Source organism: Myotis nattereri (genome assembly GCF_964212035.1).
Source record: "Myotis nattereri genome assembly, chromosome: 15".
NCBI lineage: Eukaryota > Metazoa > Chordata > Mammalia > Chiroptera > Vespertilionidae > Myotis > Myotis nattereri.
In genome coordinates this window covers 32,760,576-32,781,514 of record NC_138090.1, presented here as the reverse complement: position 1 = coordinate 32,781,514, position 20,939 = coordinate 32,760,576, and the positions used below count along the sequence as shown (strand labels likewise).

Genomic DNA, 20,939 nt, shown 5'->3' with positions numbered 1-20,939 from the left:
CAATGTTCGGGGTGAGGTGACATTGGACACCAGGCTCTGCGCATGGACCAGGCCAGCGGTCTCAAGTTGCCATGGGCAGAATCCAGCACTGACCAGAACCCCTGCAGCCCTTCCCCCATCCCTCCTGCTTCACCCCAGGCTGGCTTCATTCACTATATCTCTTACCTTGTTTTTTAGTGTGACCTCCTCATGTTAGTCCTCAGGGAGCCTGTCCCCACGTCCTGCCACTTCTTCCACTCCCAGACATGAATGACCAGAGATTGACAGACAAGGATTGCAGTGCTTTACTTTTTTTCTGACAGAATGGTCAACGTGAGGGCAGTGCCTGGGGAGCTGGACAGCCCTCAGGGCAGGCAGGGTTGGGAAGGTAGGGGGTTCAGGCCATCGGTCCTGGCTCTGGCTCCATCTGGCTCTTCCCTCTCAGGCTGGGCTTTTGTGACTCTGTAGGCTCTGTGAGGGGAGGGAGATGGTAAGCTGGTGGCAGCTTGTCATTGGCCCCCATTTCTGATGGGCTCACCTGTTATGATTCCGGCATAATCGGGGCAACTGCCTACACTTGCCACCTGTGGATGAAGGAAATGATCCAATCACAAGTTGGAACAATATTGACTTCTGTGTGTATGTGTGTGCTTTGGATGCTGGAGGAAAAAGCCCATCAACCTTACTCCTCGGGAAGCACCAAGGCAACTCTGAGCAAGTGATGAGCAGCAGATAGGAGAAGAGCTGGCTTTCTAGTGGGGGAGCCCAGGAATAAGATCAATGGCCTAGCCCTGACCGGGTGACTCAGTTGGTTGGAGTGTCATCCAGTGCACCAAAAGATGTCAGGTTTGATCCCTGATCAGTGCACATACCTAGGTTGCAGGTTCAATCCCCAGTTGGGGCATGTATGGGAAGCAACCAATTGATGTTTCTCTCTCACATCTCTCTCCCTCTCCCTTTCTCTCATCAATTTAAAAAAAAAAAACACCATATCCTCAGGTAAGGATTAAAAAAAAAAACCCACTAAGTCAAGTGTACAGGTGGTGATAAGTCAGAAGGTGATGCATGCTATAGCTATAAGGAAAAAGCCAGGAAGGAGGCAGAAGACCTGAAGGAGGTGATGGGGGAGCCACTTGGACATCTGAAGGAAGGGTATTCCACACAGAGTGAAGAGTCATTGCAAAGGCCCTGGGGTAGGAAGGAACAGGTGGGCTTAAGGAGCAGCAGGGAGGCCAGGAGGCTGGACCACAGTGAATGAGAGGGGATTTCAGAAGACAAAGGGGACTCCTGAACACCACCCTTACTTCCCGGACCCCTGGCCTATTCAGCCCCTTTCCACAGTTATTGCCACATGCTCAGCTCACTACTGCACCTGGGGCTTCTCTCTCTACCTCTTTGGTTTTTTAAATCATCTTTCTCATCCTCAGGAATCAGTTCTGATTTTACCTCTTGAGAGAGAGCAGCTCTCCCTTTCCCTCTCAGTCACATCATATGGCTTTATTTTCCTCATGGTTATTGTCTTTCTCTGTATCCACTCTGCTCGTTAGTGCATTCACCTACTACATGCCAGGCACTGACCTATTGCTTGTTTATTGTCACCCCCCTATGAGTTCTGAGCTCCGCCAGGGCAAGACCAGCATCAGAGCACATGTTGGGCATAGAGTAGGTGCCCAAAATATTTGTCTCTGGAACAATTTATGGCCCCAGAACTAACTTCAGGCTCTGTCCTCACACAGACCTGGATCCAGTCCAACTCTCTGAGCCTCACTTTTCCCACAGGGGAGAGAAAAGGCTAGACACAAAGTCAGGATCAATAAACACATGTGGCTTGATCCCTGATTCAATGAGGTTCAGACACGTGTTAACATGTTAACAATCTCTTTCTATTCTGTCAGTGTTCTGCCTCCCACCTTAAGACAAAAAAGATGTGGCTGTGCCCATTTTCCTGATGAGAAAGTTGGACAAGGGAGGTAATAAAACTTGGTGCAGGTTACACAGTTTAACTGAGAGCTTGCAAACTGGTGGCCTTAGTGTTTTATTTAATGTGCAGCATTTTAAAACCTTTTTTTTAAAACGTAGTTTTTCTGCCAAAACCGGTTTGGCTCAGTAGATAGAGCGTCGACCTGTGGACTGAAAGGTCCCAGGTTCGATTCTGGTCAAGGGCATGTACCTGGGTTGCGGGCACATCCCTCATAGGAGATGTGCAGGAGGCAGCTGATCGATGGTTCTCTCTCATCGATGTTTCTAGCTCTCTATCTCTCTCCCTTCCTCTCTGTAAAAAATCAATAAAATATATATATTTTTTAAAAAGTCGTTTCTCTGCTTGTTAGTCTCCTTCTGCTCCCTTCCCCATGTGATGCTGGGCCCTGGGAGCTGGCTGACCTGAGAGGCCAAAGTCTCAGCCCCTCGCCCTCTTCTTCAGCAGTGGCAAGGAGGCACTGCAGGAGAGAGCAGGACAGGAGAGAAAGGTTTATGTATCTGGTCCCCTCCATCCTGCTCCCTCCTGGCTGGGTTACAATGATGCAGGGGCTGCAAACCTCTCTGATAGTTCTATCTCTCGACCCTTTAGGCCAGTGTAATTACTGCTCCCCATGGCTACTAGTCCTGGATACTGCACCATCCAGTTATCCCGCCACCGCCACATGAACAAGCCGAGGCCAATGAGGTGAAGAACCAAGGTGCCAACAGAAACAGAAGTCCCTGCTGACCTCAGATGCATGAATAAACCCAGCAGTGACCAGAAGAACCACCCAGCTGAGCCCAGGCTACATTTCCAAATTGCAGAATTGAAAGCTAAGTAGACAGCTGCCATTTTAAGCCACTGAATTCTGTGGTGGTTTGTATGGCTATGAAGCTAAGAGATATGCCTCATTTAAATTTGCCTTGCCCAGGAGCCTTCATGAACCTACCCCCACCCTGGCCTACTCCCATGCCAAGGCCTCCTTCCTCCCAGTCTTGGTGCCCCTCCCATCCAACGCCCATTCTCACTGGTGAGGATCACAATGCCTGTGATGAACAGCACAGCTGCGACCAACAGCCCATGTTTCCGGAGAGTGTAATTATCTGCAGAGAGAAGAGTGGAGGAGTGTGGTAAGAGGGCCTTAACCCTTCCTCCCCCTTGAATCCTCCCTGGGTAACTTACCATAGGAAAAGGGATCGTCCTCACTTGAATCTGCAGAGGGGTGGGGGACAGACAGAGAGCAAGTTGAAGTTCAGCAAAAGATTGTGAAGTGAATCAGTAACTGACAGGATCAAGGAGAGGGGACACCTGTGTCTCAGTGTTGGTGCACATAGAACAAAACCTAAAGTTCTCAGGTGGCACACAATCTGGCTCCCATCACCTCCCTAACTTTACCTCCTCATTCTCCCCTCATCATCTGCCCCAGCCCTGCTCATGACCTGCCAGACCACTTCAGGGCCTTGGCACCGGCTGCTCCCTCTGCCCCGCGTGCATCCCCAGATATCCTCATGCGTCCCCTTCAACTCCTCAGAGAGGCCTTCCATGCCCTTTACAGAAATAATCCCAGTCACTCTCTCAACTTAACCCTGTTTTATTTTTCTTGATAACAACTTTAAAACCACATGACATATAATTAATATGGCTATTACTTTTTTGTCTCTCTCTCCCCACTAGAATGTCTGCTCTATGAGGGCAAAGATTTTTGTTGCTTTGTTCACTGCTGTATCCTGGCACCTAGAACAGTGCCTGGCACTAGGTGAATATCTTTTTAATGAATAAATGAATGAATGAATGTGTCACATGGACATATCATTTCCATCTGCTCATTGGGGCTGGCTGGTCAGGAAGTGGAAGACAGAAGAACAAGGGGAAGAATCATGGTGCCTCTAGAAGCAGAGCTCCTTGCTGACCCCCCAAAATGATCTCAGATACATAAATCCAGATGAGTACAGAATAACCACCCAGTGAGCCCAGATTAAACTTCCAAATTGCAGACTCAAGTTTAGTTCTCAAAAACTAAATAAATGATTGTCATTTTGAGTCACTGAGTTATGGGTTGGCTTGCATGCAACATTCATTTATGTATTCATTCCTCTATTTATTATGTGCCTATCCTGTACCCACCCCCTGCCAGCCTTGAAGTTGTGTATGCACCCAACATATGTTTACTGAGGCAGTATTCCAGGCGCTAGAACACACAGTCAGTAGGAAATGGCCTGTTTCCAATCTGGGGACTTACTGACCAGTAGGCCTGCGGGCAGGGTCTGTTGCGAAGTCTTTGTCTGGAGACTGCTTGGAGAGTGTGGTGCCTTTAGTGGGATCAGCAGAGAGAGTGGCCAAAAGATGGTGGAGGGCAGGAGCGAGCCGTGGAGGGAAACAAGGGGCATTACTGACCGTGTCTTTGTGAGAAACCCCCTTCCCACACCGACACATGCAGTGGGCAGGCACATGCGTCCCCCACTCCGACCCCTGAAGCCAGTAAATAATGAATATATTGAAACTAGAGGCCCGGCGAACGAAATCGTGCGCGGTCAGGGTCCCTAGGCCTAGCCTGTGATCAGGGCCATCTTCCGCCCGCTCGCCAATCCCCAGCCCCGCTGCTGCCCACCCTGGTTCTCCTGCCCACCCTGGTTCTCCTGCCCACCCTGGTTCTCCGTGGTTCCCCGTTTGCCATCCAGTGATCAGAGCCTGCAAGGCCGGGGGGAGGGACCAAGAGGCCTGCCTTCTGCCTGCTTGCCAGTCCCCAGTCCCGCCCTGCCACCACCCACCCCGGTTCCCCATGGTTTCCTGTTCACCATCTAGCAATCGGAGCCTTCCGGACGGGGTGTGGGGGGGAGGGGGGGACCAAGAAGTCGGTCGTTCTGCCCGCTCACCCGTCCCCAGTCCCTGTTCCCGCCCCGCCATGGTTCCCTGTTGGCCATCCAGCGATTGGAGCCTGAGGGCTGGAGGGAGGGACCAAGAGGTAGTCAATGCACCTCATAGTGACTGGTCGATCGGTCGTTCTGGTCATTACGCCATTATGATCACTGGCCTTTTATTATATAAGATTCCCTCCAACCTCCTGACCCCTCTCCTAGGACTTTGTGGACAGCCCCAGACCCAGGAAGTAAAGGATAACATCTCTCATAACCAGGCTGGGTGCCCCCAGGACCCCAGCCCAGTTACAGAGCCTGGAGGCACTTGTTATAAAACATTTTGAATATCGCCTCTGCTCCCAGGCCGAAAATACCAGAGGATCCTTCTCTTGACCTGCCCCTCTGGCACTGAGAAGTGTCCCAGTGAAATGGCTACTACTGTCTGATGTCCCAGTGTGAAGTCAACAGGCAGAAAAGCTGCCTCATGAACCCGGAGCTCCCCAGGCCAATCTAAGCTCCTCACTCCCAAAACATGAACCATCAGCCAAGGATGCTGACATGTTCAGAAAAGCCTTGAACAGAGGTAGGCAGGGTTAATAGCAGGGACAGAAAAGGTAAGAGACAGCCTGGGGGCGGGCGGTGCTGAGGCGCCATGGCCCTGCAGAGCCTGGCTCAGACTCTGGTCCTGCCACGTAGGGTGTGGCCTAGGGCTATCGGAGTAACCTCTCTGGGCCTCAGTTTCCTCCCTGTAAAATGCGGTTAAGGTGATGGTTATGAGCATTGAGTGAATACATGAAAGCTTAGCACAGGGTCCAGCACTGAGCAAACTCTCAGCTAACGTTGGCTGTTACTATCTACTTGGCACACACTAATCCGTTCTTTCGGGATCAGCTTCCCCTTTCTTGGGCTGGGGGTGGGCGGTGTTCAGGCTTCCCGTCTATCTTGTTCGCCAATTGTAACCCAGGCCACAAGGGGGAGCACGTGACCCAGTCTCGCCTTTCCCTGGGACCTTGCAAATTCCAAGAAGGGATTCTCAGTGGAAGCGAGGTGAAGCTGGGCAGCTCTGAACCAGCAGATGACAGGAGCCAAGGCGGGAGACAAGCTCCAGCACAAGAGAAACAAAGATGGAGGCAGAGAGGCACTGGGGGCTTCCGTGCTCAGGGTCTGGGTGGCCCTGAGGCTCAGCTGAATTTCGGTCGCACATAACCAGGAGTATGGAACAGCACATATAACTCGGGTCAGCAAGGACTCAGAGCAAGTGAATGAGGGACATGGAGATATTTTCTCAATTGGGAAGTGTGGAAAGAGTTGCTACACCCCACTTGGGGATGTTCCCTTCCCCAAGACCCTTTATTTCCATCTGTCATAAAATGGCTTTAATAGACAGATTCTGTCTGTCAGAATGTGGTAGTTTACTGCCATCACTGGAAAACTAACATTTATAAAAACTGTTATAGGGGAATGGCATGGCCTTAGAGGTGGCGCTCTTGCCCAGTGCCCAAAACGCACACTGTGGATGTATCTCAGCCAAGGAGTAGCCCAAGCTACAGGTCCTTTCCAGGAGGGGCTGCTCCTCAAATATGGAGCATCACACAGGCCACCTTCATCTGGTCTCAGCCCCCTTCCCCACACCTCTGGGAACACTTGCTGCTCACTGGTATTAAGGGAACCACCTCTTCCCTGACTCTTGGTCTATGCAATTCAGACAAGGCTGACCAGGTTCTCCAGCCCAAGGGTCCGGGCACAAAACTCAGGCCTGACCAATCAGAGTAGCCCTTTTCCCAGGTTCTCATTGGTCAGACATGGGCATGTGACCCCAGCTGCGCTAATGAAAGTCAATTCTGGACCTTGGGGTGCAGATGATGAGAAAGAGATGTGCTCTAGCTGTGCTCTAGCTGAGTTTGATACCTACACTTAGAACTATGGGACCATCTTTGCCACCAAGAGGGAGAAAGCCACTTGAGAATGAAGACAACAGAGAGAAGGAGCAAGTCTGTCATGATGACTTGAGCTCTTTGATCCAACCATGCCTGAAAGTGGTACCTCTGGACTTCACAGAGCATATACAGCCAATAAGCTTTTATTTTAGTTGGGTTTTCTGTAATTTACACTTGAAAAGCTCCTGCTCTAACAAGAAGACATACACAAGGGAAACACCTATAGCCACATTTCCTGGCCCCAGCCCTGCAAAGGAACCTGAACAAAAGAGCATCCTGAGTCTATTAGGCTTAGAAAATGTCACAAATTAGATGCCCCTCTGGGGACACTTGCTGCAATAAGGTTTGTTGAGACTCTGGAAAATCCTGCCAGAAAGAAACATGATTAACTTTATCTTAGAGTTTCACAAACACCTTTGACAGCAAATCCCACTGAGCCACACAGGCTGGGCAAACCAAAAAAAAAAAATGTTTTTGGAAGATGTATTAAGAACTCCCCAGCCGAAACCGATTTGGCTCAGTGGATAGAGCGTCGGCCTGCGGACTGAAGGGTCCCAGGTTCGATTCCGGTCAAGGGCATGTACCTGGGTTGCGGGCATATCCCCTACCTGGGTTGCGGGCATATCCCCGGTGAGGGATGTGCAGGAGGCAGCTGATCGATGTTTCTCTCTCATCGATGTTTCTAACTCTCTATCTCTTTCCCTTCCTCTCTGTAGAAAATCAATAAAATATATTAAAAAAAAAAAAAAAGAACTCCCCAAACGGGTGCTCTGAGAAATATCCTTGGGGAAAAGCTGACCTAGAAGAGAATTAAACAAAACTTGCACATTCCTGTTCTAGTGAAAGGCTCTACCTTCCGTGCTGCTCTCATCCGTCCCCGGGTCTGTGGTTAGAAGCACAGTCTCTCCCTTCAGTTGCTGCGTCTGGGTTGGTGTTTCTACTGAGGTCAGAAGAGCAGGGAGGGGAGGGCAAGAAACAAGTGAATGAGCAGCATGGATCCACAGAACTGCAAGGGACCCTCTTCCCCGGGTCCCGCTGGCACAAATCAAAGACGTTCATAAGCCGAGTGGCACTGTGGGAGTGGGAAAGGGGGACTCGTGTAACTGCTGGTGGCAGGCAAATCAATGCGGCCATTTCCAAATGGCCTTGAAAACAAATTTTAGTGTTCATGCCCTTAGCCCCATTGTATTGTGGGCAAGAGCTGGGCTCTAGAGCCAGGTTCCTGGACCCTGATCCCAGCCATGTCACTGACATGCTGTGACAACTTGGGCAAGTTACTCTGAGCTTCCATGTCCCTATCTCTAAGGCAGGGATAATGATCATTTCTACCTTAGAGGGATTGTGTGAAAATTGAACAAGTGAACAAGGGTAAAATATTTAGACCCAAACAGTCACATAAGTGCTGTGTTTGATCAAAGGGAAAGGGACAAGGTTGCTCATTGTGGCACTGAGTGTGGCAGAAAAAACTGGAAGTGGCCAAGGTGCTCATCAAGATGTGCAGAGAGCCCTGGCCTGTGTGGCTCAGTTGGTTGGATGACATCCCATGCACCAAAAGGTCACCGGTTCAATTCCCAGGCAGGCCACAAACCCGATTGCTGGGGTTTGAGTCCCAGTTGGGGGCATGCAGGAGGCGGTCAATCGATCTTCTGCTCTCACATCGATGTTTCTCTCTCTCCCCCTCCCTTCCTCTCTCTCTAAAAATCAATAAAAATACATATTTTTAAAAGATGTGCATACATTCATTAACTGTGCACCGGTACCCTGTGGAGAACTTAGCAGTGAAAAAGGACAAGATCAGTGTCTATATGGGAATGTGGGAAGAATTTCCAAACATTATTTCATGGGGGGAAAGGCCAGTTGCAGAAACGCAATCATATAATATCCTTAAGCTCACACAAATATACCTCCCAATCAGCATATTTTCTCCAGGTTACACACACGTGATACAATCTCATTGGGGGACTACTCCCAACCCCATGCTAACAGCGGGGGCCTCCCCGAGATGGGAGAGACAACAAGGATGGGGAATGGACAAAGGGATTTCGTCTTGCCTACCACATTTTTATTACTTCCCAGAAGAATGTGTTTATATACACCTGTATCATTAAACATTAATAGAAAAAATTGGGGAGCACTTTTTGAATTATGTTAGACTCCAAGAAAAAGTTCAAAAATGATTTGAAAATTTTTTTTAAAAGGGAAAAAGATAAAGAGATTAAAGGAAGAAGTGAATGGGGTTGGCACATAGGGAATTTCTGGGGTGTTTGCAAAACTATTCCTTGACCTGGTGGTGGTTACACAGGGGTTCAATCCAGAATGGTTTGCTAAGTTGTACATTTATGTTTTTTGTACTTTTCTACATGCATATTATTTTTCAAGATTCCAAAAGATTTTTTTTAAAGAAGTGAATGAGTTGGCTGGCTGTCCAACCACAAATTAAACCAGGGGATTCAGAGTTGGGAGGGCTGAAATGGGTAACCGAAGACCCAGAGTGTCAGGGAAAGTGGGGAAACAATGTTGGTCCCAGGCCTACCTCCCCCCGTATCGCTGCCCCACTCACCACCGGCCTGCAGGGTTGAAGTCTGAGGGGTGGACTGGAGTTCTGGAGGGACTGTGTCTGAAGTCCAGAAACAGGGAGAGAAGAGAGAAGAGGTGAGGGGGTCCATGAATGGAGGTACAGGAGTATTTCCATAGCAACTCAATTTTGATGTCATGGAAATGACTTAATTAATCCAGCCATTTCCTCGTTGCCTAAATGCAATGGCAGCATCTTCCCTGTCTCAGGCCCTGCCCTCCCCGCCCACCAATTCCCATTCCCCCTCTCAGCATCCACCCACCTCTGGTAAGAGTCCTGGAACTTCCTTTGGGGAACCATCCTTCCCAACCCTCAGCCTACTTAATTCAGTGGGGGCTGGCACCAGCCCTGTTGGAGGTTGAACATGAGAGAGACCCAGGTCTGGCTAATCAGCTTTCTGCGTCTGTGGCCACAAAGCTTAGGGGTGGGCATGTGACCTGAGCTTGGTCAATGACACTCAGTTCTGGGACATTTGCTGGATTGGGGAAGGGAAAATTCTCTTCCCTCCGGATTCTTAGCAGGTAGGATGGAAATCCCAGGTTTCTGAACGCCATCTTGGCACAATAAGAGGAGACTCTGCCTGAGAATGAAGCGACCACAGAGACAACAGAACCAAGAGATGAAGACAGGTTCCTGATAGCATCATTTGAGAACCTAGATCAAGCCACGCCTGAAGGTCTATCCCTGGATTTTTCAGTTACACAAATTCAAAAATACCAGTTTGGTCCAGTTTGAGAATTGTATTGCCATTGTTATTTGCAATGACAGGATCTTACCAGGTCTGTCCCTCGTTCCTCACCTGGGGTTTGAGTCAGGGCATGAATATTCACAGTGGTTGAGTCTGCTAGAGAAATGGATGTGGCCTCCTCGGGTGTCTGTCCTGAGAAATCAAGGATGAGAAGCCAGGGAGTAGGCTCTGGTCCTCCTCTCACCAACATCCCCACTTACCCTCCCTTCTGAAGCCTTTGGGGGCGTGTAATTCAGGAGGTCCTTCTGCTGGTAGAACAGCAGACAGCTCTTTGATTGATCAGCTTTGGTGGTATCAATACATGATTTTAGAAGTGTTTTAAGAAATGCTAATGCCCCAACACCCTTCCTCCAGCCCCTCTCCTTGCCCATCTTTGTGGGTTGGGGGAGATGGGTTAGCCCAGGCACTAGAGTCAGCCAGGGCCCTCATCTCAAATGCTGTTCCCAGCCATTCCCTTGCTGTGTCACCCACTCTGAGCCTCGACTGCAAGGTAGGGATGACTGAATCGACTTCTCAGACCTTAGAGAGCATGAAATGAGATGGAGGGGGGAAGAGTCTCCCCCACTGCTTACCATGCAGTCAGTGCCTCGCCCTGGCCCTACTGTCACTACTCTAACCTCTCCTTTTCCCACCCTGCCCCTTGTTCACCCAACCCAGCCACCTGGCCTACCTGCTGTTCCTCACCAGACTCACTCATTCCCCCAGATACCTGCTTGGCTCATTCCCTCATCTCCGTCAAGTGTCTGCCCAAATGTCACCTCCTAGTCAGGGCTTCTCTGAACACCTTATTCAAACAATCCTCATTCCTGTCCTCCATAACACGTATCACCTTCTAGAATACTATGTAATTTACCAATGGCTTTCTGTCTTTCCCAAATAGAATGTGAGCCCCTGTTTTATACACTGCTGTTTCCACAGTGCATGCAATAAGATCTGGCATATAGTAGCTGCTCAACGAATACTTGTTGCATGACTGATGAAAGACACGAAAACCATTGTATCCAAGAGAGCTGCGGCAGTGAGTGGAGAGTGTGCTCTGGGTTCTGGGACAGACAGCATGACTGGGCCCAGCCCCTCCACTCATTAGCCTCTGGCACAGACACTTCCTTTGCCGAGTCTGTTTCTTCATTGTGAAACAAGCAGGGCAACACGTATAATATAATACAGTAAAGCTGAAGGCCAGCTCCCACACACTGCCATGCAGAACGCACCTGCCAATGCCACCATGGCTGCTGCCTTCAGAAAGCACTTCCAGGCAAAGGGGAGACGCCTCCAGCTCCTGGACTGGCCCTGGCTCACCCCCTTTGCCTAACTGTGCATCACCCGGGCATCCAGCGAGCTGCTCTGCTGGGAGCCCAGGGCTCCTGGCTGCTGAGTAGAAAACCGACACCCATCTCCTCGCCAAATCAAACTCAGTTCTTCTGGGAGGTGAAATGGAGGCTGCTCAGCAGGACAGGCCCTGGCCAGACTTGGAAGCAGCCACCCAGGTCTGAGGTGTCCAAAAGGAATGTAATCTTGGCCCCTTCATTGGGACCCCCACTTCCGGGTGCCAGCTCAGTAGGAGGTGAGGACACAGGATAGGACATCCAAACCCACCAGCTGCCCACCCAGCCGGGCCCTCGAGGTAGGGCTGGGGGCTCCGGAGCAGGGTGGAGACAAGGGCTGGGCCTTACCTCTGGTGGGGAGAATCAGGCCCACAATGGTGAGGAGATACAGGCGGCCGGAGGGCGACATCTATGGGGTGAGCAGGAGCCGGGGTCAGCCATGATGTCAGCGAGGCAGGCCCAGGGCAGCCCCAGGGATCCTTACAGCCCCCTTCCCCAGCCTGAGCAGGTACTTATGGTTTCAAGAACGCCCCTACCAGGGCTAATAGGAGTGTCTCAGAAGTGGGATCCCCAGCAGCCACCCCTCTTCCCTCTGCAGGTCCCCAAAGAAAACAAGACACATCAGACAAAACTGGGCTTCAGGTAGCAGCCACTGTGCAGACGCCCGAGGCAGAGAAGCACTTGCCCACCAGGACTGACCCTGCCGGCACCCAGAGGGGCCTGGGGCACAGGGGTAGATCCGGGGCCCCTTCCCTCCCTCAGGGGCTGTCTCCCAGCCCAGGAGTCAGCAAGGAGGGGAAAGAGGAAGAGTGAGTAATGTGCTCCTGACCTCAGAGGAAAAAGTGAGTGTCAGGACCGCCCCGCAGGGACAACAGAACATGATGCTGGGCAGAGCTGGGAGGGATGGTCCGAGAGGGAGGGGAGAGCTGGGGAGACTGAGGCAGGGGCAAGAGGGGCAGCGCAGCCCAGGACCCCTGTCAGGCAGAGCAGGCCGGAGAGCTGAGCATGAATGGGGGCAGAGGGGACCCGCTAAGATCAGTCTTTACTCACCTGGGCCCGGGCCTGGGCAGAGTGGAGAAGGTGGAGGAGGGTCGGCGGAGAGACTTACGTCCGAGCTGGGGGTCGAGCCGGCAGCCTCGTGGAGAGAGGGCAGCGGCGGCCGCAGCTGCGAGCAGGCGGAGGGTGTGGCCAGGAGAGCGCCTGCGGGCGGGCGGGCGGGGACCCAGACGGGCTCAGTCATTTCCTCTTGGGTTTCCTGGCTTCAGAGCCTGGGGTGGGAGCTGCAGGGGGAGACGCTACGGGTGATGGGAACCGGGAGAGGGGTGAGAAGCCAGGCAGGGACCTCCACCCGCCGGGCCTGGGGCTAGGAGGTCTTGGATGGGTGGGGTTCTTTTGGGGAGGGGGCTGGCGAGAAGGGGGGCGTCTATTGGGGTCTCTAGAGGAGGAGACGGAAAGGGCACAGCCCCGAAGGAGTTGAGGGAGAGGAAGGGAATCCTGGAAAGAGGAGGAGGCCGCTGGGGAAGAGGAAGGAGGGACCACCTGGGGACTTGGGCGAGAGCTCCCCAGGTTCAGTTTTGCTCCTCCCCCACTTGGTCCCCACAGATGAGAGCACACAGACAGAACGGGGGAAAAACCAAGTGCACATTTATTAAGCTCAAGACACAGACACCGAGGGTGCAGGAGAACGAATCCTTGGGGAGGAGACGAGGAGGTTCAGGGGGGCAGTACCCGGGAACTCGGAGGGACAGGGGTTGGGCTCTCGGACTCCAAGAGCTGGAGAGCCGAGTCCCTGTATCTGGGATGCAGATAGGCTCTTTGGGGGGTCGTCATTGCCAAGGCCTTGGGAGGGGCAGCAGGGTGCAGCGGCTCCAGCCTCGGGGTGGGTGGGGCGGCTCATTCCGGGGAGCGCTCCCAGCAGCGCAAAGCTGGGGTCCCCACCACCTCCACCCGGTCCTCGGGCTCCCACACTCAGGCAGGGACAGCAGTGGAGGTGCCGAGGCTGGCTTTACACACCGCCACCTCCTGGGGCTGGAGAGAGAGGGAGAGAGACAGTTTAGGTCAGTGACTAGACGCAGGGGTGGGCAAACGTTTTGACTCGAGGGCCACAACGGGTTCTTAAACTGGACCGGAGGGCCGGAACAAAAGCATGGATGGAGTGTTTGTGTGAACTAATATAAATTCAAAGTAAACATCATTACATAAAAGAGTACGGTCTTTTTTTTTTTTTAGTTTTATTCATTTCAAATGGGCCGGATCGGGCCCGCGGGCCATAGTTTGCCCTCAGCGGCAGAGCATCCCCTCCCCAGAGCCAGTGAGCCCTCACCCCCACATGGAATCCAGACCCCCAAGAACTGACAGTCTTGAGACAGCACCGGGGAGTTGTCTTGCCTCCCCCTCCCTGAGGTGTGGGCCATACAGGGACGCCTGTGTGTCTCTGACCTGCCCTGTAGGACACTGTCAGAGGGGAACAATCTGTGAGGAGGCTCCTTGGCCCAGCTTGGGCTTCTGGGGGGGGGGGGGAAGGGTCCCCCTGTCACAAAGGGAGTCTCGGCCTCCCACCCACATGGGACGGCACTCAACTGGAGTGGGTCAGAATCCTGCACATGCCCTTAGAGCGGCCCCAGGCATCAGGGCCTCCCCGCCCCCCCCCCGCCCCCCCCCCCAGTCATCCACAGAGTGTCCCCTTAATGGTTTTAAGTTTCATTAAAAGAAAGTCTCATGAAACACATGAAATCTGCCACCAAATCCCCCCAAATGTTGAGTACCCCAAAGCCCACTTTTTAGTTACAAGAACTTTATAAGAGGTAGAGAGATTCCCATCTGATTCTTCTAAATATCCCTGGAGAGGACGCAGGTCCAATAAAAACAGGTCAAGATATTTTTACATAATTAAAATTAACACTCCCAAGGAGTCACAATCTTTCTCTACATGCTTATCCCTCTCCACGGCCTACATCTCTCTCCATCTCCTTTACACCTTCCATCCACCTGCACCCACTCTCCCCCTGCAGTACCCCCACTCTTCCTACTCCCCTCTGCACCCATCCCTCCTATATTCCCTCCCCCACCTCCATCCAGCCTCATCCACACCCTCTCCTGTACCCCTCCCCCACCCTCAATCCCCTCTGCTCTTTATCCCTTTCCATTGCTTCATGCTACTTACATCAGTTTTTAAAAATCTGCATTCCATACCTCTCTTCTTTTGTTATTTTGATACTATCATTCAAAAGCCCTTCCTTCCTTCACCCCTTTCTCCCTGAGTTCCTTCGCTTCTCTCCTGCATTTCATTCTAGATCTTCCAAATCGAACAATTAAGTCTGGAAAACATCTGCTTTCTGCTTCTCTAGGACTCAACTCTGTCTTATTCTGACTGCGGAAGTCCTTTCCCATGTGGGTCCCCTCTCTTCCCAGGCTTCTGGCTTTCTACTCGGGGGCAGAATTAGTGCATCCTTGCTTCTATAAGCTTGCGTCCTTGTGTCTGGAGGCTTAGTGGACGCTAGGACATTTGACATCCCACTGACGAGCCACGGTTTAACATTTTGAGCTGCAGGATCTCAGCTCCTACTGAATCTCTCATGTCCACCCATTGGGTTGGTGGCCCCATTCTTAGGGACAGACAGTGCAACTCCCCTTTAATGACTCCCTTTCCTGCTCCCACCTGTCCTCCTCCCAGAACCACACACTTTCTCACCCTCACCTGAGGAGGGAAGCTCCGACTTACAGGACTTGCATGTTGGGCTGTGGAAGCAAAGATGAGAAAGAAAAGCATAGGATTTGAGATTTATTGGGATGATCACTTAGTAAGTTATGTACTGTCTAATTGATTTTTTTTAAAAGAGCCTCAATAGCCACAGGTTTATGTGGAGCACAGGCTAGCCCTGGGCCCTTCTGTTCCCACCCCTCTCCCCGCTCTCCCCACTGCTGCCAGACCTCTCAGACCTGGAGTCCGCCTTCCTGCACTTCACCTTCTTGCCTGTTAGGAGAGAGACAGACAGAACAAGAAGACAGGACATGAGGGTCTGGTCGAGAGCCAGCAGGAGAACTCTGCGCCTGGGGCCTGGCCGGAGGTGGCCCTCTTTGAGGGTTTTAGATTCCAGGAGAGGGACACACTTACTGATGATGATGAGGATGCCCAGCAGGAACAATATGGTGGCGAGAGTCATGCCCACGGTCTGCACAGTGTCATAGTCTGGGGAAGATAACGGGTGACATCAAGGTGAGGTGGTACCTCAGCACCACCCCCCACCACCGCCACCACCGCCACCTGTCTTCAGATTGCCCAGCCAGGGTCCCAAAATTCAGGGTTGCTGCAGGCTGTGCTGGAGGCTCCTCCGGTGGGTGAGGATGACATGGCTCCCTTTGTCCTCTCTTTCCTCACCCCCTCCTCTGGCCCTCCTTCTACTGCCTCTCCCTGGTCCTGTCCACCATTGTCACCCTTCTGGACTACTGCAGCAAGCCACCTTCTCCGTGCTCTCCTCGCCCAGCCACAGGGATCCTTAGCACCTGAGTCAGATCAGGGTCCTCCTCCCCTCAGAACTGCCCCTTCCCCTCCCCATTTTTATTGTACTCCAAGTAAAAGCCAGTCCTCATCACAGTCCACAGGGCCCTGTAAGATCTGGTCTCTGTTCCTTCTCAGACTTCCCCCCACTCCACTTCCCCTCAGCCCCCTAACCCCGGGCACACTAGTTTCCCTGCTCTTCCCAGAGCATATCGGGCATGGTCCTACCTCAGGGTCTATGCACTTGCTGTTCCTCTACCGGAAAGATCTGCCCCCAAATCTCCCCCCCCCCCCCATACCAACTTCTGGGCTTTATTCCAATGTCAGTCAAACCTTCTTGGGCTGTCCTATTTAGAATTTCCCATCCTCTTCTCAACACTTTAATCTAGTTCTTTCCAGTATTTTCCTACATAAGAATTATTCTTGTCTAATTATACCGCAGTAAATATTTTTTGAAATATTAATTTATAGGGCACCCACTCTATATCAGCAGTGGTCCAGGCCTCTGCCCTCAGGGAGTTGACTTTATTATTGTGATAAAGCACTAAGCAAAACAAAACCAAAAATTGAGTCATGTGACCATGTGTAGGTGTGGCTCCTCTTGCCTGGGATTGGGGAGGGCCTCTCCTAGCAGAGCAGTCAGTACTGACTGAGGCCTGAAGAAGGGAGAGGAGCCTCCGCCAGCACGGTGTGCCGAGCTAGAGGAGGACTGTCTCTGTCAGAGGAAGAGCCAGGGCAAAGGCCCTGCGGTGGGAAAGCACTCGGCTTGTGGGAGGAACAGCGTGAGTGAGCGAAGGCAGGGGGCAGGCGGGCTGTTGGGAGAGGGAACAGGGAGCAGGTCTGCTAGACCTGGAGGTAGCTTCTTTGAGCTTCCATGTTGTGGGAAGGAATGATTGAATGGCATCATCCAAGTAAATCTTTCTCACAATTCTTATAGGTGGGAACTATTACTTTCCCTTTTTCACAGAAGGGTTCAGAAAGGCAAAGTTGCTTGCTCAAGGCAGCAAGGCTAGTGAGTGGCTAAGCCAGGATTCAAATCCAGGCAACCTGGCCTCAGACTTGTTTGCTACTCTGGTGACCCTAATGCACCAGCCCTGAGTCCGGGTGAAGCCTGAAGGACTCCAGAGAAGGTACCCCAATTTGATTCTGCCCTCCATGAGCCCAGCTGTTGTGAGCTGTACCCACATGGTCCCATGGCTAGTAGCCCAGCACATATCAGCCACAACTGAAGTCACTTCAGCAGTGACCCCTGGGGATCAGCAGCCGCCATCATCCATCCCCAGGTGCTCTTATCACAGAATCTGCCACTCACCATAGTGAAATGGGTCAGGTTCCTGAGGAACTGTAGGAAGAAAGGCAGAGAAAGAGAGAGAGGGGAAAAAAATATTTCAGCACTGGGTGTCTTAACGTATATGAGGATGCAGATGGGGCCACTGGCCTAACGGTTTCTGTGTAGAAATCAGATAAAGAGAGACCCCTTGCTCTGGGTGATAGGGCTTCATGGAAGGACACAAGGTTTGAAGAGTGAAGCACAGGACGGATTCCAGCTCCCACTTAATCCACTGGCTGATACCTTCCCTTGTACAGTCCTGGTCCTGGGCCCTTGTGGAGGCTTTTGCAAATGATGGATTCATTCCCTGAAAGCACATACATAATCTCACGTGCATATGGTGATGGAGGTGAAGAGACCCCAATCTCACTGGGCTGCTGAGTGTGTCAGCTTTCCCTGAACCCTCAGTCACTGAGCTCCAAAAGGCAGCCACTGCAGCTACTGTTCTCATCCACTTGCTTCTGCTACCAAGTCCAGCACAGGGAGCTGCCCTATAATATACCCTCTATTCTGCTATATATAATGTGTTTATATTACTTATTTCTAAGGCATTACCGATTTTAAGATTCATAACTGATTTTGTAATAGCTTCCCCAGTGGATGTGTTATGCATGAATATGTATGTAACTGTACAACATGAAACACCCATCTATTAGAAAACTCACCCTGATTTCATAAATGTTAATGTGTGGGTAAAATATGTATGTGTGTGGATTTTCTTTTCTCCTTGTCCCAAACTATATTCTCCTTCAGGAGAACTCAGAACATCTTTCCCATTCAAGAACCCATCCGATGGCTCCTGAATTCCTCCGACAGCTCTTAGTACAGTCTGCTGTGTCGAGGGCAGAATTCTAGGGCACCATGAGGGGAGGGGTGCCAGCCATGCCAGGTGTTAGAGTTAGCGTTCTTCCCCTTCCAGGCTCAGGGAGAGATGGCTGCCTTGATGTGGGGGGAAGAGGGCATGTGACTAATCCTGGTCAATGAACTGTGAGTGGAAATGTCATCGTCACTTCCAGGCTGAAGCATTTAAGAGCCCAGACAAGAGCTCCCTGTTGACTTTGACCTGGTGACATGACTGTTCAGGATGGTAACCGCTCCGGTGTTCATTGGTGAATGAGGTCCCCAGCTGACCTGTGATTGATGAATAGTATAAGTGAGAAATAAACCTTGGTTGTCAGAAGCCACTGAGATTTTTGGTACTATTTATTGCCCTAAATGCTCTAGCCTAAACTGACTAATACAGGTGGCACTTAGGCAAGACCCTGAAGAGCACTGATTCACACACTGTGCAAGTTCACCCTTCTCCATTCTCTGTTCAGTCTTCAAAGAGGAAATCTTAGGTACAGCAATTGGATTATCCTGCTTTTTGTTGCCTGTGTTTCCATATACCCTCCCTACCCAAACCATCAGAAACCCGCTGGGTGAGTGCCTGTCCTAGAATCCTCTTTGGTTCTTCCCTGGCTGCTCTGTGCTCCATGCGGAAGTTCTTCTGGTTCCTGCTACCCCAGCAATCTGGGCTCTCAGGGCTAGGCTGAGCTAAGGGTGGAGCCAGGAGGCAGGAAAAGGAATGTGCACCACTCCTGGCCAGTTGCCAGAGACAAGAGGAAGGAGGTGGTTGCTATGGTAACTGGGGCATCTTGATAAGTGAAGAGAGGTGGTGGGCTCAGGCACCTCAGGCCGGTGGGGTTCTGTGGGAGGCTTAGGGGTTGGGTTTCTAACTCTGGAGCCAATCTTGACGTCCTCTGCTCCCTTTGTACCTCCCTTTGTTGCCCCTCCCCAGGGCTGGCTTCTGGCCAAGTTGAGGGTCCTTCTCAGGAATAAGGGACCCAGGCCCAGTAGGTCTCCTGCATTCCCTGTTTGTCCCCAGCTCTCCCTCCTGCTTTGTGACAGGTTGGGGAGAGACTTCACCTTTCTCTCCCCTCCCCTCCCAACAATCCATTATTTAGTTTCCTTAAGCAGTTTGCAAGACCCACCGTACTTTTCCTCCTGGGGTTCCCCAAGACCTGTGGTCCCCTCTGATGATGTGACTGGGGAAAAGATGGGGGGGCGGGTGGCTGAGGCGTGTGTCTTCCCACCTTGGCCCGCCTACTGTCATCGATCCTGCTAACCACCTCCATGAAAAGAAGCCCTGGGCTCCCGCCAGGCCTGCCAGCTCAGCCCAGCCCCCTCTCCCCAGGGTGGTTTCCAGCCTCTGCAGGCCCCCCCACCCCCGCCCTGCTTCCAATTCTGCAGATACGGCTCATGCAGCAGCCCCTGCCTGCCGGGAAAGGGGGCAGGGAAGGAAAGATTGGAGTGGAGTGGGGTTTCCTCGGGACCGCTAGCCTTATCCCCTGGTCCTCTCTGGGCGCTGGGAACCCTTCCTCTGCCCCCAACCCTCAATTAAACCAGTCTTCCCCTGCTCCTCTGAAGAAGCAAGCTTGGGGAAGGAAAGGAGGCTCTTAGGAGAGAGAGAGTGTTTAAGCGGGTGCATATAACTGGGCTAATGGGTGTGAAATGCACATCGCTGTGGTTGGATGGAGGTGGGGAGGAGCATCTGTGTGCACCAAGTGCACCCCCCAGTCCAGACAAGACCCCTGAATGAGGGCTGGAAAGGAGGGACCTGTCACCCATTCCTGCCAGGGGGGCTGCTGCAGTAGGTCAGGCCCCACCCTGTGCTGCCCCTCCTCCTCTCTCTTCATTCCTCTCTGGCGATTTGGGTCTCTCTCTCACCTCCTGTGTCTTTCTCTCTGCGTCCCTCTCCACAGTTGCCTCATTCCCTCTATCTTCCTCTGTCTCTGATTTTCTCTCTTTCTCTGCATGTCTCTGTTTCTCTCTGCCTCTCCCCTTCACTATCCTGGAATCTCTCTGAGTCTCACATCTGTCTTTCTGGGTCTCTGACTCTGGGTCTCCTGTCTCCCTTGATCCCTTTCTATCTCTTTCAGGCTCAGTCAGTTTTCATCTCTCTCCATCTGTCACTTCCTCCATCTCCCTGTCTATTCCTTTTTCTCCTCTCCCACTGAACCTGCCTGCTAGGGCTTTCCCACCACAGAAGCTAGCGCTGGAAAAAGAGGGATATGACACCCCCCCACACACACACACACACCCATTTCAGGGACCCTGAAAAGGGCTAGAACCTCTGTGGCTGCTGACCCATCAGCTCCCACCCTCAAAGCCCATCTCTTCGCCGTCCACTACCATGCTGTGCTGTGCAGGATCAGCCACCCGGTTGCCATAGCTACCGGTCGGAGCATCCTTTCTCTCCCGACTGCCGCTCTCCCACCGCGGGTCTCGCACAGGAGCGACACCACTGGGAGAGGGTGCCCAAGAGGCCCAGAGGGGCGCCAAGGGGTGCACTGCAGGGGCCTCACCCTTGGGAGGAACGGACATCCCCTTCCCCTCTCCCCTCCCTTTCCAGTACTGATAGCTCCTCAGATCCTCTCTCCGAAGCTTTAAGACCCCGGAGCCCCCCTGCACCCTTTCCCCAGGCGACGCTCACCCTTGGTGGGGGCCTGGGTTGGGGTCGCCATGCCGGGCTGGAGCAGGGGAGGCTGGATGCCGAAGCGGTGAAGGCACGGCTGCGGCAGCTGGAAGACCGATGGACTGATGTCTGGTGGAGATGGGGGAGCCCTGGTGTGGGGGGGGGGGGGCCGTAGCCAATGGGGGCCCGGAGAGCCCGCCTCCGTCCTGGCCACCCCCGCCCCCGCCCCCGCCCCCTGCCGAGGTCTCCGCCCCTTCCCCAAGGGTGGGGGCGCC

The 20,939-nt window shown here is 52.4% G+C and overlaps 2 protein-coding genes across 8 annotated transcripts; both read right to left on the bottom strand.

The window, feature by feature from the left end:
• Nucleotides 1-262: 262 nt before the first annotated feature.
• On the bottom strand, nucleotides 263-13,407 carry FXYD5 (FXYD domain containing ion transport regulator 5). Of its 6 annotated transcripts, XR_013996876.1 has the most exons (11): nucleotides 12,488-13,007; nucleotides 11,728-11,788; nucleotides 10,106-10,186; nucleotides 9,292-9,348; nucleotides 7,585-7,671; nucleotides 4,183-4,248; nucleotides 3,122-3,151; nucleotides 2,968-3,042; nucleotides 1,088-1,167; nucleotides 518-563; nucleotides 267-450 (listed from the first exon to the last, which is right to left on the bottom strand). XR_013996876.1 is itself a non-coding variant. In XM_081107705.1 (10 exons), exons 1-10 carry the CDS (start codon nucleotides 12,617-12,619, stop codon nucleotides 345-347), a joined length of 741 nt encoding a protein of 246 aa, XP_080963831.1. In that variant the 5' UTR covers nucleotides 12,620-13,407; the 3' UTR covers nucleotides 263-344. The 6 variants fall into 6 exon arrangements, 5 of the variants coding, with proteins under 5 accessions (XP_080963831.1, XP_080963833.1, XP_080963835.1 ...); XM_081107705.1 differs by lacking the exon at nucleotides 1,088-1,167 and having other exon boundaries at nucleotides 263-450; nucleotides 12,488-13,407; XM_081107707.1 differs by lacking the exon at nucleotides 1,088-1,167 and having other exon boundaries at nucleotides 263-450; nucleotides 12,430-13,301.
• FXYD7 (FXYD domain containing ion transport regulator 7) lies at nucleotides 13,003-20,882 on the bottom strand. Of its 2 annotated transcripts, none has more exons than XM_081107710.1 (6): nucleotides 20,683-20,882; nucleotides 17,190-17,219; nucleotides 15,494-15,568; nucleotides 15,310-15,352; nucleotides 15,077-15,117; nucleotides 13,003-13,407 (listed from the first exon to the last, which is right to left on the bottom strand). In XM_081107710.1, exons 1-6 carry the CDS (start codon nucleotides 20,711-20,713, stop codon nucleotides 13,385-13,387), a joined length of 243 nt encoding a protein of 80 aa, XP_080963836.1. In that variant the 5' UTR covers nucleotides 20,714-20,882; the 3' UTR covers nucleotides 13,003-13,384. The 2 variants fall into 2 exon arrangements, with proteins under 2 accessions (XP_080963836.1, XP_080963837.1); XM_081107711.1 differs by having other exon boundaries at nucleotides 15,319-15,352.
• Nucleotides 20,883-20,939: the final 57 nt, after the last annotated feature.